Raw genomic sequence first — 17,607 nt, 5'->3', positions numbered from 1 at the left:
TTTATCCTGACTGAGCTGGGCGCGTTGGTCGAGGGTGGCAAATTACCCCTGGCGCACACAGTTAGAGAGAGGGACATTCGACTGCCGCTTTCGAGGCCAATAGGCCGCTTGATGCCTCGCGAGGTGTTGAGAGCTGCCACACGGATAAACACGGGACAACACTTTTGTTCCGAGAAGACCAGAGACAATTCCCCTATTCCTACGACCCGTTATGGGAGCACTCTACGAAGTAGGCATCCATGAAAAACGCAGGAAGAACGGCTCACGGCCCTCGCCGCCAACGCTCCACTTGCCGGCCTCTGCACCCGCCGCTATACATCTAGACTCCGCCACGAGAAACAAAGAAGATGAGCTTCGTATCTTCATCACATATAACGCTTCTGGTAATACTATATGCTACTGCAATTACTGCGCTCGGCAATGAAGGCTTTCATTACTCGAACATGCCGGCTGAGACCAGCCTCAACTCCTTCAACGATTCTGACTTGGGCAAACACATGCAGCATCTTGAGAAACCCCCAGCGAGCTTCCCATGCACCCCAACCGCGGCAGGGCATTCGGTGGGGCAAATCCTGAGCGGTTGTTATTCCCGACAGTCCGACGATCGGCCTACATTTTCTGCTACGCACGGGCACCCCGCCACCAGTCGTCATCTCGGCCGGGCCAATATTCGGGTATGCCTCAAAGTCATATCACTGAGACCTGAGTGGTCACTTTGGCGGGCGCCAGGTGTCAGATATTGAAGCGCCGGACTGGAGATGGGGTGCCCAATCTCTTGAATGCCTGCCACGGGGGGAGCCACACTGATAGAACACTCTGAAGGTGCCGGCAATTTCGCCACTATATAACTATGTCGTACATATTTCGAAATGGGTGGCGGAAGCCTGGGGAGAGCCACAGAGCAGCATGACAAAATGGGACAACAAACCGTCATCCCGGACGTAAATAAAGGAGTACAAACTAATACGGCACGAGAGGCAGCTAAGAGGCGCATTAATCCATATTATATTATTAATCTGCAACAAAAGAAGTCGTCCCGTCGATGAACCATATTCTTGTGACATTGCCAGTATATGCGTGTTGAAGCTGGTGCCATGCTTCGCACCGTTACGCGTGAGATCAAGGAACAGCGCGATACAGTTGACGTTTGAAGTGGCTATACATACCAGGGCGACGCCTGTTCATGTTTATCCACTGACAGTAACCGGGGCCAGCTCATGCTATCGGCCTCGGAAAATTGACAGAGTCCCTCTACTGTCAATCGTACTGTGTGCACTGAGGGCACCTCAAGTCTCAAAAACTACCTGTTTAAGGTGATTCAAAATATTTTTCTCCTCTCTTCACGCTCAACCCAGCCCGGTGTAGAAGCAAGTGTTTACTATCAGCATGAATGAAATGCGCGACGATAGCCATCGTCGTCGTCCTTGATGCATAGCTGTAAATGCTCAGCATATCTCGTAATTGGGCCTGTCAAGGCCCATGCTTGTTCCCCAGGTCCATTGTGTATCGGTGGCTCGGCGCTTCACTATTTAGCGACGCTGGATCGTGACATCCGGCTACACGTCTATCGACAACAGAGCGATTGTCTTCATATCGATTTACGAATTGCAGGGTTGCTACCGCCATGGCATTTGATCAATGACCAGCCAGAGGCGCTGTCGCCCAGTAGGTTCCAGGGGAGCTTGGGTCGGGTACATGAATCATCGGCATGCAGTAAAGTACCTTTTCGAGATATAGGTGAGCAATGCCCTCTACAAGACTCGTGGATAGTGACATGCGACCAAAATGCCTCGGGATTGCTCTCGCGATGGCACATGTAGGAGGGCGATAGCGGCTCACGTCATCAGCCCGTCGCCTCTTCCGAACGCTTCGCAAATAGGCGCCTTTATTCTCGACGGCGTCTGCCTCATCAATATATGTGATCGGGGTTTCTGCTATAGGAGCGAATTTCCGAATCTCGGACGTGAACGAGGTAAGTGCCAGGCCCCAGTGAGCTTCGAATGGCAACATCAAACGAAACCTGGCGTCATCCATGGTCGTCTAAAGCCGTCTCTTGCTGTCTTCGATGAAAGAACTTTTGGTTTACATCCTCTGAAAGCTGCTATTGTCACACATATTAACGGCGGCGGCTCTGCTCAAGTGCTGAGACTCATACCTGCTCTCTTACTGAGGCCTTCAACGACGCCATTGCTGAGCCCAGGTTGTTCTTCCTAGGGCAAGATGCACGGTTCATCTTATAGTCTAAACTCAGCAATTATGCCACGAACGTGGGATCACCGAGTCGCGTCAACATGCCACGTTGTTAGCAGTGGCCACACGCGGGGTGCTTCCTCATGCACCTCAGTTTCTGGCGGCGACATGCGTGGCACGAAGGATGGTCTATCTCGGCTAGAACGTTGGGTGAGGGGGCCATGATGCGCGTAAGCATAAAATGACCAGGCGACATCATATACCTCCGCTAAGCATCCGAGTATGAAGTAAGCTGACCCTGTCTCTGTCATTGATGCATTATGCTAGTCATTGGGTCAACGCACATGATGCCCGGTGAGCGGGGCCTGGCCACCTGCATGTGATGTTGGTGAGTTGATGTTGGTCCGTTCATGTTGCAAGCCGTCAATTCCTAACCTGCTGACGTTTCGGCAATTGAATCCGTCTGCATTTATGACAGATATGCTTTTGTCTATCTTAACGCATAGTTCTCCGGGCACGTGCGGGCGAACGCACATAGACAGTTACGTGTGGATAACCCAGAGTTGAGGCCAGGCACAAGATGTAAGACAATTGTCTCCGGGCGCCACCGCTGATGAGACTGCCTCACTTTGAGGGGATCCAGCGGGCTGCAAACTATTGCTCCACCACGAGCTCCAAGTTGTTGGTGGCGGAGAGGGGACTTGATTGCTGTACATGCTCGACCATGCCGTAGTCAATACGAGTTGCAAGAAAGATGAATTGATAACTTACCTGCGAAGCACGAGTAAACAATTGTGTAATAGGACAACGTAGTAATTTTGCAATGCAGCAGCGAGTCATACGCGTAGCCGGAGACGCATGGGCAGCAGACTGACTTGATCTCTCGTCCGCGCCCCCTCGCTGAGGGGCATAGTATTGAAACCCGGGGCTGCATACGCAGCTGCAGGCACGACAACCTTAGCGCTCGGCCGCGTGCCGTGCTGCGGGAGTCCAGCTGCTAAGAAAGCGAACTCGCATGTCTTGAGAGGTCTCCGACCTCGTGCGCCGCGCTTAAGCTCACGGCACGTGTATTGTCAATGAAGGCAGAGCCGCCAGTCCGCAGGCGCCTCTTCGTATTCGCCCTCGAGTGCCTGAGAGGGCGTTCCCCCCCACGTTTCACTCCGACCGCAAGCCCGGGTCGCGGGCCACATTCTGACCTGGGAGATGCAATGGCCGAAACCGCCAAAGAGTGCGAGATTTTACACAATGCTTCGACGTATGCTCCTGCGATAGCACCATTGGCTGCCTGCTTGCTACCCCGCGAAGCATCGTGAGGCTGTCAACATACGAATGTTGATATATATTGAAGGCCATGATCTCTCACTATCAGGTTTGATGCCGAGAGCCCCAGCTTCACACAGGGAACACCCAACAGTCACTCTTTAAAGCACTTCATCTATTGTCGACACGATGCGATCCTTTGCCATTCTCCTTACCCTCGTCACCGGGGCCATTGCCGCCGTCATCCCGACGAACACAACGGATGGCGTCTATGTTGTCACCGAGGACGAGTTTGGCAACGAGATCCATAAACGCATCTCCAACCCTATCCATTCTGTTTCCGAGGCGCGATCACTTCTGGCGGAGAGCGAGAAGCAGCTCTATGGGCGCGACGACTGGCTGGCAAATGAGAATACTCCCGAATATTCAAAGTATTGCGGCTGCGGTTTCACTCTGCCCACAGGAGACACTGACGCTGCCGTGGCGGATATCAAGATTCAAATGGGCTCCGGCAAATGGTTCAAAAACAAGGCTGTGTATGCAATTCGGGGAATAACGGTTGCGTTCGTTTGCAACAGAAGCGATGATAGGCAGGCCTGGGCAAGCTCTGGCCACATTACCAAACTGCTGGCGAGGGTGTCAAAGGCTTGTGGAAGCTACGTGCCGGGCACTTGCCATCAGAACCAGGGTAATGATGGGACAACGACGGCCAACATTGGCTATATGAGGTGGTACTCGGGTCTCGACTTTTGTGACAAGGCTCAGGGCTCTGATCAACATGGCTGTTAGAAGTAGTCATGACTAAAGGGTGATGTAAACGGGCTTCAGTACTCTACCCGATGGGGGAGGATGTGGTTGGCTTTCAGGGCTAGCCTTCATCTCTCGTGGTCTATTACTTTCGATGTGTCATTTTTACGATGAATATTATTCCATAACCTTCTATTATCCAATATTTCCCATCTATCGTACTGGAAATGATGAGACCTTAAAGCTATAAGTAAGGCACATACTATCACCTATGCAGCAGATCGCCGAATAGTGCAAGGGTCCACCAGTTGATTTAGATCATAATATGCCGAAATTATCGAATTCAACATGGTTAGTGTGGCATCCTTGCGCGCGTCAACTACGTTGAACGAGCTCAGTGTCTCGGGTCCCGGGCACATATCGCACCGGCGGCCTCACGCATGACGGCACTTTTCTTGTTCTCGTCTCGTAATGACCAGGCTGCAGGGAATTCACTCGCACATCACCTATACCGCAAATGGGATTGTGCTATCTTCGCACCGTTTCTTTCCATCTCTTTGTGCCTCATGGTCCAGGCTGCCTCCTTCCCTGCGTGTCATACTCGTCTGTATATGTAGGCATTAGGGCATTTGCCACGTCTAAGTTGCGAAGGAAGATATGATCCAGATTCGCGGCAAGTCGAGCAATTTGCTTGGAATTAAGTAATGTGCAAAACAGTATCATGAGGCGCGATGTAGAAGGCGCCGCTCATGTCGATACCAGCGATCCCCCGTCGCCACGGCAGACTGTGAGCAGGCACATCGTGGAGGGTCGGCTACCCCAGGCGCCACGGCCCCCACCGACTTCGGGCTTTCAAGGTGGCGCTGGGGTATGGCAGAGCAGGGTCCTGTCAGATGATCAAGACGCGAAAGCAGTGATTGCTAAGACTCGAAGTAGGTGGCAACGCAGTGCTACTCGAACAGGTTCGGGTGGCAGGTCGGACAGCGTTAGTCTGATAAGCATCTGGCCAAATCAATACACACAAGGAGCGATTTCTCCCGAATTCGCCCAATGGAGCAATTTGCGTTGGCCGAAACTTGTCTCCCGTATTGGCCTCCCCCCAAGCGACTGAAGGCTTGACTATTACCCCTCCTCGCCTTGCTGAAGGCTCCACCGACGCCATGAAAGTCACTGCAACCTTGAATGGCAATTTTCGGCGAGCGGAAGTGTTTTATACCAGAGAGGGTCGAAGCGGTGACTGCCTCTGCATAAGCCGAGATGTCAACTCGCAGGTTTTCGCTGGCAAAGTAACAGCATGACGATTTGGCTCTCAGATGCCCACGATGCGGAGACCGGAGTCCGTAAGGGCTGGTATTGGGCGCCTTTGTCTAAATAAAAGCCGGCTTCTTTTACCGCAAAACTCGAGGTCATTGATGCATCGTTCTCGACAGCTTCCTCTTATACGCCATTACATCCCCTTGCTCGCTGCTCTCGGCCGTACAACATGGCAAAGAAACTCCAAATTGCTGCCGCCGGACTCGGCCGCATGGGCAAACGACATGCTCTCAATTTCCTCAACCGAACGCCTCGCGCAGAGCTCGTCGCTGCCTTCTCGCCGGACCAAGAGGAGCTCGCATGGGGCAAGGTCAACCTCGAGCCGTACGGCGTGACCTTGTACGATGATTATCAGAAGATGTTGGAGCACCCGGGGCTCAATGCCGTCGTCATCGGCACGGCGACTTCTGTTCATGCCGAAGAAGCCATCCAGGCAATGCGCAAAGACCTGCACGTCCTCTGCGAGAAGCCCTTGTCCACGAACATCAATGTGGTGCGTGAATGTGTTTCAAGACTGCAAAGTATACAGAAATTGGTTGTCGCTGATGCCCCCACAGTGTCGAGATGTCGTTGCCGAGGCCAGGAAGAGGCCACACCTAAAGGTCATGTGCGGCTTCTCTCGCCGATTCGACGCCTCGTACCGAGATGCATACGGCAAGATGGATCGCGGCCTCATCGGAAGACCCTCCATCATCCGCAGTCAGACTTGCGACAAGCACGACCCATCAGGCTTCTTCGTCGAGTACGCTGCCTGGTCGGGCGGCGTTTTCGTCGACATGTCGATTCACGACATTGACCTAACGCTCTGGTTCTTCGGTGACCACATCATGCCCAAGTCTATCTCGGCGTACGGCATCCGCGCCGTGCAGCCCGACTTGGCCAAGCACAACGACTTCGACAACGCGGTGGGCGTCGTCGAGTTTTGGGGTGGCAAGATCGCGTACTACTACTGCTCGCGCATGATGGCGCACGGTCAGGAGGACACGACCGAGATCATCGGAACAGAGGGGAAGCTGTCTGTCAACGGCAACCCACAGATCAACCTCGTCAATCATTTCCACGCTGGCGGAATCACACGCGAGGTGCCGCATGATTATTACGGGCGCTTCGAAATGGCCTTTGTGCAAGAGTCCAATGAGTTCACCGAGGCGTGCCTGGACAACAAACCGTTGCCCATGAAGCTTAGCAACGCGGTCAAGGCCGTGGAGATTGGGGCAGCGTTGCAGGAGGCCCTGGTTCACGGAAAGCAGATTCGCTTTGATGAGACAGGGCGGCGCTTGGAAGGATCCAAGTTGTAGGTATCACTCCCTAAACATGATGCCAATGGCTGGAGCGAATGCCTCCGCACGACATAGGCCATGGACGTTGTAGATAGCGCAGCTGGCCCCAATATTTTATTTCTGAGCGGACCCTTTCTTCCCACTACCGCGCGTTCGATGCACATCATGGGGAGCTTGATTCATCCCACGTGAAACAGATGCAGCCTAAACGCGGTGTTAGCCTGGAGCAGACGACACGCACCCTAGTAGCACTCAATCACTCACCAGTCGTCCTTGTGTCCCGGATCCCGGTCTGGATGCACTGCCTGCGGCAGGTTCAAGTCACAGGCCAATTCTTTCAGGTATAGGGCAGCCAGCTCGCGATGTGATGCATAGCTTATACCCGTGGACTCGATGATGGTGAGAGGCCAGACAAGACTCCTCGCCGCTGGATAGAATCGCCTCTCTGTTAAACCACTCTCTAGAAAACTCGGCACGGTGGCGAGAATTTGCTCAGAAATTTCGCCCATGTTATTCACAGCATAGCGTCTTAGAGCCAGCAAGGCGTCGTGGGAAGGGGTATTTTGCAGGTCGGGGCCCATCACGTCGAGCTCGGCCTGCGACGAATTCGATATGAAGGTAACAAGAAACTGCCGCAGCAGACGAAGCGCGTTCCAGACCTTGGCCGTGCGCAGGTTGGGGTAATCGTAAGAGAATTCGGATCCGGCTTCCGGGTTCGGTGGCGAACGATTGTGCGTGACATACCGCATCTTGGACGGCATGTTCTGACCAAAGTTGGCAATCTCGCGGTCTAGCTGCCAGGCCTCCCGGATCAAGTGTGCATCCACTTTGATCAGGGCTTGGGCTTTGATGCGCGCCATTCTATCTACCACTGGTGAGATCCGGATCGCAGGGTCTCCGGGATCCAGCAATGGCCCTACCTCCTCATTGAAGGCGACGAAGTCGGCTGGAAGCGGCATTGACTTTTGAATGCAGCTGGTCTTAATGTTGTTGCTTGCTTGGGCGTACAGCTTTTGGGAGACGTGAGACTTGAACTGCCCCTTGCCTCTGAGACGCAAAAGCTGCATCGCGCCCAAGGTATGTGCTGTCCAATTCGTCGGGGCCTGTCCGCCTTGAAACACGACGGCCTCAAAGAGTCCCAAAAGGAGCACGGCGGCGAGAGTGCTGTCTAACACGGCGGCCGAAGTATCCGCCAGTGCCTCATTGGTACGGACCAACGCCGATGAATAGTTGCGTCGAGCCATGTCCAGGTACTTGTCGCATTTCACTCGGCGTGCAAACGTGGCCAGCGCCGTGGCGGACACAGCCAGTGTACAGGGGTTATCATTGAAGCACTCCGAGATGAAAAGCCCGGGGAGGTATGCCTCGAATGGCGTGGCAACAATATACGACGTCATAAAGTATGCCACGGCGGCATCACACACGGCTTGAGGGAGCGAGTGGATGGGGAGGTGTTGCAGCTTACACACGCCTTCTTCTTTAGACTCGTGTGGTGCTGTTCCATGTGCCCCGGCATGTCGTTCCGGAGTCGGTGGGCGTGACTTTTTGGGCTTAGGTGCCGCGAGGGCTTTGACTATGACTCGGCTCGTCTCGTCCCTGATGCGGATCTCGGATGGATTACCGTATCCGGGACACGTTATGGTCTTGCGATGGCATTGCGTGCACCCTGACTGTATGCGGTCACACTGCAGAGAAGACGCGTCTGTTAGTCTCATGTGGAGCTTCGTGTCATGCCTCTACCGCTCAAACCTATGAGAGCGGTGCCAACCAGTCCATATTATGAGACCGTTGACATGAGTAATAATCAATGGTTCTGAGCGGGAGTCTCAAGACCTCACCTTCAACCTTCTTCGTCGACATGAGAAGCAAGCCGTGGAGGGGCGCCCACTGAACACCATGCTGTCCGAATGTAGTATCCTTTTTGCTCTTGAAACTCGAAAAGCCGCGCAATGCGCTCTGCCGTTACATGCAATAACGTGGTGGATGGAGCACACCTGGAGGATGCTTGGTAAAGTAATAAGGAAGCAGCACCCAGAGAATATGGTCGTCCTGAGATGGAAAGCAGATCGAGGAACGTTGGAATTTAGCGCCGAAAGGCCCACCCAAAGCGGCATGGTCATCATCAGGGGCCTTGGTGGCTTTTGCTGCTGACGCTGAGACAGCATTTCTTTGGTGCAGACAGCCTTGACGCCGCCGCGCTTCGGGGCTGCCGAAGTCGGCAACATCTTGAATCCACCAATGATCCGGGAAGGAAACGGAGGTGCTTTGCGCGTACTTTTTCTCGTGGATATTTGTGACAGAGCCTTCGGCATTTCTTGCCGAAGGCGTCCGGTCTCACTCGATCAGCCCTACGGTCTGCACAAGGTTGTTTATTTTATGTTATTTATTTTATTTCCTATTCTCTCTGCTCCATGTCACCTTGCCCCTATTTGACTCCGAAATGCCCCTACAAAATAGGCTACCGCGACCCTCTGAACGGGAGGCCAACCAGGCTCAGCCACATGAAGGCCCCCGGGCGTCAAAGATCAACCGGCAATTAGAAACGGAAAGGGAAGCCACTTCGCGATGTGCAGCATAATCTACACGCTTCTGAGATACACCACAAGTGTAAAATAATATAAAGGCGGCCATGGTGTTTCCAGTCGTCGAGCCGGTCCATGCTGTTCCTTGCTCCGTGCCCGTCCTTCCGTGTATTCAGCCTCTAGCACTCCAGTCCAACAGAACACTCACGAAGTCTGCACCCACAAGCAACATCTGACATCAGAGTTGATATGGCTCTCGGCGATCGGGGTTATCTCTCAATCGCGGAGCTCATCGTCTACGTACCAGCCTCCGTATTTGCCTTCACCGTCTGCTCGCGCCATGGGTGGCACAGGGCCTCGGGGTGGCTCTACACCCTCATCCTCTGCGTCGTGCGCATTACAGGAGCCATCTGCCAACTCGTGACGTACAGCGATGATTCGGAGGGGCTTCTGCGCGCAACGCTCATCATCGACTCGATTGGCTTATCTCCGCTTCTCTTTGCTACCTTGGGCATGCTCTCGAGACTGTGAGTCGCGCCGCGCTGCACCTGCAATAAGACTGCAAGACACTGACATGCATCGGGCTCACAGTGTCGACAACATCAATTCCAAGGGCGCCAGCCCGTTCAGCGCGAATCATTTCCGGCTTGCTCACATCCTCATCATGTTGGCTCTCATTCTCAGCATCGTCGGCGGCACGAGCGGATCCTCTTCGGGGAGCGGCCAAATCGAGCCCGCGGCCACGGCCAAGGCCGGCATTGCTCTCTACTTTGTCGCCTTTGCGGGCCTGACTGCGATTCTGGTCCTGACATATGGGTATCGGACGTCGGTACCCGTCCAAGAACGCCGTATACCGCTCGCCGTGGCTATCGCGTGGCCATTCATCCTGGCACGGCTCGTATACTCGGCACTTGCCACCTTTGTCCACAATCACCTCTTCTCCGTCGTTTCAGGCAGTGTTGCCGTGCACGCTGGTATGGCTGTCGCAGAGGAATTTGTGGTCGTCGTCATTTATTTAGTCTTGGGATTTAGCCTAAGGAAGATGGCGGGCGAGGGCCATGAGGAGCTCGCCAGCCGCCCGTGGAAGTTACGCCAGGGCGGCAGACGCCGCCGAGACTAACAGGACGGGGTTTTGGTTTCTCTGCTGCCAAACCGCGAGTTTACTCTCACCACAAACACGCTGCTGGGAACCGTGGGGAAGTTGCTATCATACATGATCTGTGCGATTAAAACAAGGATTGTGCCTTTGGATGGATATACGGCGCTCTGGGCTAGACTGGGTTTTTATAAGGGCGTTTACAAGCTGCAACAGCCATGCACTTCAGCATGTGCCCAATCTCTCTCAAGTACGTGAATACCATTGAGAATTATGTCCAGATTCAGCACCGCAATGCCGAACGCATGTCCTCCTCCACTACTACGTGCTCAAACAATCGTCTGCCTGCGCGCGGCTTTGAGTTCCTTTTGCATCGCAGCGGCCTTCCGGACACCAAAGCCATCCGCAAACACCTGCCTGACGTCCTCGAGCGCGAGTCCCTTGACTTCAGGATAGCAGCAGAGAAGAAACACCCAACCAAAGAAGCAGATGCCCGCATAGAAGCCGAACGCGCCGCTCGGTGTCAGGCCCTTCATCATGGAAAGAAAGGTAGACGCGATGATGAGGTTGCAGCCCCAGCATGTGATGGTGTTCATGGTAGTGCCCAGAGCGCGCACTTCGGTGGGCAGAAGCTCAGTCCCGATCCATCCTATTGTTGCAACGCCGCTGGCGTAGAATCCAATGTAGATGATGATCATGGCGAGGACCAGAGTCCCAGCCCAGTTGACAGACTTTGCTTCCAGCACCAGGTCTTTCGATACGGGGATAAAGTGGAATGCAACGGCCGTCAAAGCCATGCTAAACGACTGTTTGACTGTTAATTAATTGGCAGAGCTACCACTGCCCGGATTTGCAACGTACCATGCCAATGACAGTGCAGTTCAGAATCCTTCGCCGGCCCACCTTGTCGATGATGAACATGTTGAAAAGAGTGAAGACGAAGTTGGTCGCCCCCACGACCAACGAAACCAAGGTAGGTTTGTCAAAGCCGACCAAGGCAAACAAGGTGCCGGAATAGTACATGAGCGTATTGAAGCCTCCGAGCTGGGAGACTGTGCCCACTTGTCAGCTACGCCATGCATACATCACGCCCGGAGGGGGGGTTCACTCACTAGCCATGGCACCGCACGCCGCGATGAGCGCTCTCAAGTTGGACGGCACGCAATGGAGCTGCTTGAACTGCCACCAAAGGCTCTTCTCGGCCATGGATTCCGCGCGGATAGTGCATAGAATGTGATTTGTCTTGGCCTTCACCTGCTCATCCGTGGCGAAGGGATACACTTTGGCGATGACCCGGTTCGCTTCGTCCATGTGCCCATGAGCAATCAGTTGTCTGGGAGACTCGGGGCAAAACGGCAGAAGCGCCGCCAAAACGATGGGGGGAACACCGCCGACAGCGACCATATATCGCCAGCCGTGGGACACGTCCGTGAAGGCGGCGCCGAGGCCGTAGGACACAAGCTGACCGAGGGTGACGCTCATATTGTCAAACGCAATCATGCGACCGCGATACTTGGCGGGGGCGATTTCACCAATGTACAGGGGCTCGTTCATAAGTCAGCTGTCTACAATCGCCGTGGTTCAAGGTCTTGAAGAAGCGGGCCGTGGATCAGCATATACGCACCACGATCATGGCCGCGGAGCCAACTCCCAGCCCGACTACAAAGCGACCCACAGCCATTTGCGCAACGTGAAATGCGGCAGCCTGGATCACCGACCCAGCGAGGAATAGGGCGCATCCAATATAGATGCCAAGCTTACGACCGTACTTGTCGGCAGGGAGACCGGCGATGAGCGCGCCGATGAGTGCCCCGCCAGATGTGAGGGAGGTGATGAGCTCTTGCTCCTTGGATGAGAGCTTGTGGCCGAGGTCGGCGCCTATCGTAACTAACACTGCGGATATATATCCCGTGTCGTAACCTAAATCGGTCAGTCCTGCTCGATATGTATGCCGAAATCTCACTATGTGTACGGCTCACCAAAAAGGAAGCCGCCCATGGCCACGGTAAAGGTGATGAGCCATACTGCTCGTGACGGCGCCGTGTCTTCAATTGAGTCGTCGTAGGCAGCATCATTGGGGTCTTCCAGGTGATTTGTGCTGCCATTGAACGTGTTTACCTTGTCCAGCATGTCCTTTTGATCCGCATGTGTTTGCGAGGCTTCATCCGATGACGGAGGTGTCATGGCGACTTAGGTCAGTTTCTCAACGGTACTGAAGTTGAGTATACTGCAGTGATCTGAGGCCTGGGTTTGCAAGATCCCACCGCGGCTTGAGGCTAGTGTTTCTTCTCCACAGAGGGAGTGGCTCATGATTATATATTAAGGAACGGCAACAGGTTCGGGTCGGTCGGTTGTTGGTGATGCCTTGGCCTGGTTTTGACAACGTCACTGAGCACCTGGCGGCAGGCGTGGTTCATCCCTGCCTGCGCCTGACAAGCAGCCAGCCAACGGGTGAAAGCTTACACGCTGACCAGGTCGCCAGTCAGCGAGGATGCAGCGGAGACGGTCTGGCTTGGGGCTAACCCCGCGCTTCAGGGAGGCGAGAATCCGGGGGTGGAGTTCTGGCCCCCCCAGGGGTTGCCAACGTCGTGCATATCCCGGCAGTCGCAGATGCGGGGGGATCACCGTAGTGAGTGCGGGGAACTTCCCAGTTGGTCCGTCGAGGAAAGATTGTCCGAAGTCATGATTTCTTGCCATCCGATGCTTGAGGAGTAAGTTACGCCGATAACGCTGCCTACCTACCGTTGGCGATACATGGACTGTTCGGACCCAAAGCCCGACGACAGGCTCCACTGCCATCGACACGAGCCAGCCATCGAATTGCATAAGTGTTGGCGTGCATGTTCACGAACTGCATTGCCATGGGCTCTCATCAATTATGGTCTCGGGTACCCCCTTCGCTTCTGTCACCCGTCATGCCTGGCAAGGGCCGGACGGAGGGTAATGATGTCGAGGATGAGTATGTCCATCGATCAGACCCTGTTCATGCTGCCACAATGCCCGGGCCTCCTGTGCTATGAAGTGGCTGACTGACTGGTTGGACAGCCTCACAAAGTGGTCTCACCATGTGCAGGCCGCTCGATCCCCTGGCCAGGGCCATGGAGTTCTGCAGTTCCCCTTTAGGGATCCCAAAGCTGCCCAGTACCTGATGCACTTTATCCACGACCTGTCTCCATGGGTGAGGCCAGGCTCTTGCGTAGTGGTCCCTTCCGACGCGATACGAGCTGACCATCGAGCACAAGGTTGACATTTGCGACCCCAAGCGGCACTTTGCCACCGAGGTGCCGAAGCGGGTATGCCAGTTCCCCTTGCTGGCGTTTTCATTGCTTGCCTTTTCCTCACGCCAATTGAGCTGCAAGACGGGAACTCTGGACCCTGCGTGTGAAGCGTATTACTCCCAGGCCATCACGATCCTGATTGAGCTGTTGAACGACCCGGTCCAGTCAGTCCACGAAAACACGCTTGCCAGTATCGTACTGTTGCGTCTGTACGAGGAGTTTTCGGGTAAGAACATACGGTCCTCGAAAGCTGTCAGAAGACAATTATGCAAAAGCCGCCTCGGCTAATGACTTGCCCGCCGGCGGTGCGAGCAGATGTTGACCTGGGCACCCACCTCCTCGGCAGCGCCAGGATCCTGGACGCGGCGTCGAGCTTCGCGGCCCAGGGCGGGCTCGGCGAGGCGGCAAGTTGGATCGTCCTGCGGCAGAACCTCTACGTGTCGTTGGCCAACTGCGCTCCCATCAACATGGACCTCGCGCACTATCGCAACTCGAGCGCCTTCCTGCTAGAGGCAGACGACGGGTCCATCGCCAACCGCGCCGTGCTCTTGTGCAGCCAGGTGCTGGCCTCTACGGTGTGCTCGACTCGTCAGCCCCCGACTCTCGCAGAGTGGACGAACCTGTACGACGAGGCGAGCAGATGGGAGGAATCTGTGCCTGCGCGGTTCCGGCCGTACTATGTCGAGAATGTGTCGACGAAAGAACCGAGCCGCGCGTTTCCTCTTATCCTACTGACACGGCCGGCTCACGGTATGAGGAGCCGTCTCCTGTTGTTGCATCGGTGCGTAGCGCTGACTGCTGGTGCAGTGCTCGGCTACCAGCACTTTTACCTCGCGCGTCTTCTGTTGCATGTCTTTGATCCACGACATTGGCACCCAAGCCTCCATGCATTCAGTGCCCGATCCACAGCAGAGGTAGTTATATGCTCCTTCAGTCCTTGAAGAACGCAGCGAAGGCTGACGCAGAAACCAACAGCACTGTGCGCTCTCTGACTTACGCGCGTTTCTTGGCCTGGCCATGAGCAATCCCAAAGCCATGACCGCATCTTTTACAGCCCATCATGCACTCCATACGTGTAAGAAGAAAGTCCTGTCTAGAACGCACCGCTACTCCACTGACCAACGGGCATAGGTGGCTGTCTGCTGCGCAATGCAGAAAACAACGAGCGGCAAGCGGTGCTCGAGTTCCTGCGGGGGGTGTCAAAGAAGTCCGGCTGGAGGATACAGAAGCTCACGGATAAGCTCAACACGGAATGGTCAACCTAGCATCTTCATGCAGTGTCGGACTGTAGTAGTACACTAGCATTGATGGCACATAGTAATAACGATACTGTACCAGTGCATGTGATGTAGACACAAACAGATCAGGGTCTGTCTTTACAGTCTACCCCTGGTCTGGTGGTACTGCCAGCTGGGAAAACAGAGCCCAGCCTAGTGCTGCATGCACCTCGCTCAGGATCGCAGTTTGCGTGAGATACGGTGTAATCCAAAACAGGCGAATTTCGGCGACATGCGTCTGGTGCGTCATAGACCAACTACGGCCGTGTCTGGCAATATGTTCCGATGAACACTTACACCTACCCTCACGCTCACGATGTCCGGTGCTCGGGCCCGCGACAGCTATGAAGGCGTATTTGTATATCATCTCGTCAAACGAGCTCTGTCTCGGCAGAGATTCATGAGAAAAAAACAGCTTTTATAGGCAAGCGGAACACCATTCAATCATGGCTTCACTCCAGAGGGACAGTCTCCATGATGTGATACTGCTGCTGGCGAAGCTGGCGCCGGTCACCGTGGGCGACATGGTGGCCGCGGCCATCATGGTTGCGATGGCCGGGGCCTATCTCCTTGCAGATTACACTTGGAATAAGCCAAGTCCGTATCAGTACATCTGGTATGAGCGACCGCAAGATCAGGACGCCGCAACACGGTCGGCTACCCGTGCAACGCGCAACGTAGCCCAGCGACTCGAGGAGCTGGTGAGAGAGCCGTCCTTTCTCCTTCTTCTTCCGTTTCTGGAACTAATTTGGCAACGGGACAGGGCAAAGAGGTTGTCGTCTTTTGGGGTTCGCAGTCGGGAACCGCCGAGTCCTTTGCGAAGCGGCTCGCCAGGGAGCTCTCCCAACGTCTCCGCCTGACGACAATGTCGGCCGACCTGTCAGACTTTGACCCGGAGACACTACCATCGATGCCCCAAGACAAGATTGCCATCTTCATCCTTGCGACATACGGCGAGGGCGATCCAAGCGACAACGCGAACCAGTTCTGGGAGTGGATGAGCAAAGCAGCCTCTCCATCGTCACTGTCTTCTCTTCGGTACGCCGCCTTGGGCCTCGGAAATAGCAATTATCTGCACTATAACAGGGTAGTCGACGTTATAGATGGTGCCCTTCAACGCGCGGGTGCTCAGCGGCTCTTGCCGGTGGGTAAAGCCGACGATGCTCACGGCGGTACTGAGGAGGACTTTTGCCGATGGAAGGACAGTCTCTTCGCCTTTCTCGCGAGTGACCTGGGGATCAACGAACAGGCCCAAAGTTATGAGCCGATGCTCTCCGCTGTTTACGACACCTCCATGGAGCCCATCGACCTGCACCTCGGGGAGCCCATTGAATCGCGAGGCAAGAGCTCAACCCCCAAAACACACGCACTACCCATCAAGCATGCCCGCGAGCTGTTCACGGACTCCAAGCGAAGCTGTCTGCACCTTGAACTGGACCTCTCTAAACACCCGGAGCTGGTATACAAGACGGGCGACCACCTTGGCATCTGGCCGGTGAACCCCGACCAGGAGGTTGACCGTCTCATCCGGGTGCTTGGCTTGGCCGGCGAGCAAGACTCGCCGCTGTTGATCAGCGCCCTCGACCCGGCAGTCAAGGTTCACCTCCCGAATCCCACCACGGTCAATGCTCTGTTTCGGTACTACGTCGAGATCTGCGCTCCAGTGTCTCGCGAACTGGCCCGCGCCGTTTCTGACTTCGCCCCATCTCCAGAAGTCAAGACCTGGGTCCTGGAGCTCTGTGCCACGAGGGATTCGTATTCGTCGTTTCTAGAGCGGAACTACATCACGTTCGGCAGATTGCTCGAGCTTTCTGTTGGCGGCGAAAATGATCTGATCTGGTCCGGTATTCCATTGGCGTTTGTCCTGGAGAACCTGCCAGCGACTCGTCCGCGGTATTACTCGATATCCTCGTCGAGCGTGCTGTCTCCTCGATCTGTGTCAATTACGGCACTTGTGTCAAATACGTCACTCAGCAATGAAGACCAGGCGGTGCCTGGGGTCACTACCAACTACCTTTTGGCAAAGGCGAACGCCCGTCAAGAGGTTGCCATTAGCCACTCCCCTGTCCCCGGACTCTCATACCACCTGCCGGGTCTGGGCAACATACTGAATGAGGCCAAGATATTCGCGCACATTCACCGTTCTACACTCAAGCTCCCCACGCAGCCGTCCTGCCCACTCATCATGCTCGCCGCGGGAACCGGCCTTGCTCCCTTTCGCGCATTCATCGCTGAGAGGTGCCGCCTACAGTCCATGGGAAGGCAGATCGGCGACATGTTGTTGTTCTTTGGGTGTCGGCATCCGGACGAAGACTACATCTACAGCGAGGAGCTGGCAGAGATGGAGGCAGCGCTGGGTGGCAAGTTGCAAATCACTGTGGCGTTCTCTCGACTTCGACCTGGTGAGAGGACGTATATCCAGGACAAAATGATTGCTCATGGGGCCGATCTTTGTCATCTTGTGGGGAGTGATGCCTCTGTGTACATTTGTGGGAGAGCTAGCATGGCAAGAGACGCCGGGAGGGCACTGGGTGAAGCTATCGGGGGCCATAGAGGGATGAACGGGCAACAGATCCAGGACTGGGTAGCTACCATGAAGCGCACAAGAAAGTGGCAGGAAGACGTCTGGGGCTGATGCCTCAA

General features: G+C 54.9%; 7 protein-coding genes across 7 annotated transcripts; 5 read left to right on the top strand and 2 right to left on the bottom strand.

The window, feature by feature from the left end:
* Window positions 1-3,639: 3,639 nt before the first annotated feature.
* Window positions 3,640-4,239, top strand: JDV02_001946 (uncharacterized protein; the record flags this gene model as incomplete). The annotated part of the gene is made up of 1 exon (XM_047982922.1): window positions 3,640-4,239. The coding sequence occupies one exon, from the start codon at window positions 3,640-3,642 to the stop codon at window positions 4,237-4,239; it is 600 nt and encodes a 199-aa protein (XP_047838892.1).
* Window positions 4,240-5,680: 1,441 nt separating this feature from the next.
* JDV02_001945 (uncharacterized protein) lies at window positions 5,681-6,809 on the top strand (the record flags this gene model as incomplete). The annotated part of the gene is made up of 2 exons (XM_047982921.1): window positions 5,681-6,004; window positions 6,069-6,809. 2 exons carry the CDS (start codon window positions 5,681-5,683, stop codon window positions 6,807-6,809), a joined length of 1,065 nt encoding a protein of 354 aa, XP_047838891.1.
* An 86-nt stretch (window positions 6,810-6,895) lies between these two features.
* Window positions 6,896-8,188, bottom strand: JDV02_001944 (uncharacterized protein; the record flags this gene model as incomplete). Its single annotated transcript, XM_047982920.1, has 2 exons — window positions 6,896-6,995; window positions 7,056-8,188. The coding sequence occupies 2 exons, from the start codon at window positions 8,186-8,188 to the stop codon at window positions 6,971-6,973; spliced, it is 1,158 nt and encodes a 385-aa protein (XP_047838890.1). The 3' UTR covers window positions 6,896-6,970.
* Window positions 8,189-9,562: 1,374 nt separating this feature from the next.
* On the top strand, window positions 9,563-10,433 carry JDV02_001943 (uncharacterized protein; the record flags this gene model as incomplete). Its single annotated transcript, XM_047982919.1, has 2 exons — window positions 9,563-9,840; window positions 9,905-10,433. The coding sequence occupies 2 exons, from the start codon at window positions 9,563-9,565 to the stop codon at window positions 10,431-10,433; spliced, it is 807 nt and encodes a 268-aa protein (XP_047838889.1).
* A 59-nt stretch (window positions 10,434-10,492) lies between these two features.
* On the bottom strand, window positions 10,493-12,593 carry JDV02_001942 (uncharacterized protein; the record flags this gene model as incomplete). Its single annotated transcript, XM_047982918.1, has 5 exons — window positions 10,493-11,215; window positions 11,271-11,461; window positions 11,522-11,954; window positions 12,034-12,329; window positions 12,389-12,593. The coding sequence occupies 5 exons, from the start codon at window positions 12,591-12,593 to the stop codon at window positions 10,739-10,741; spliced, it is 1,602 nt and encodes a 533-aa protein (XP_047838888.1). The 3' UTR covers window positions 10,493-10,738.
* A 731-nt stretch (window positions 12,594-13,324) lies between these two features.
* Window positions 13,325-14,952, top strand: JDV02_001941 (uncharacterized protein; the record flags this gene model as incomplete). Its single annotated transcript, XM_047982917.1, has 7 exons — window positions 13,325-13,368; window positions 13,455-13,587; window positions 13,652-13,913; window positions 14,003-14,437; window positions 14,495-14,601; window positions 14,663-14,762; window positions 14,819-14,952. The coding sequence occupies 7 exons, from the start codon at window positions 13,325-13,327 to the stop codon at window positions 14,950-14,952; spliced, it is 1,215 nt and encodes a 404-aa protein (XP_047838887.1).
* Window positions 14,953-15,410: 458 nt separating this feature from the next.
* JDV02_001940 (NADPH--hemoprotein reductase) lies at window positions 15,411-17,599 on the top strand (the record flags this gene model as incomplete). Its single annotated transcript, XM_047982916.1, has 2 exons — window positions 15,411-15,665; window positions 15,728-17,599. 2 exons carry the CDS (start codon window positions 15,411-15,413, stop codon window positions 17,597-17,599), a joined length of 2,127 nt encoding a protein of 708 aa, XP_047838886.1.
* Between the last annotated feature and the right edge of the window lie 8 nt (window positions 17,600-17,607).

This window comes from Purpureocillium takamizusanense, chromosome 2 (genome assembly GCF_022605165.1).
Source record: "Purpureocillium takamizusanense chromosome 2, complete sequence".
In the NCBI taxonomy this organism is placed as follows: domain Eukaryota; kingdom Fungi; phylum Ascomycota; class Sordariomycetes; order Hypocreales; family Ophiocordycipitaceae; genus Purpureocillium; species Purpureocillium takamizusanense.
The sequence above is the reverse complement of the archived record's forward strand: the minus strand, read 5'-3'. Positions and strand labels throughout refer to the sequence as shown.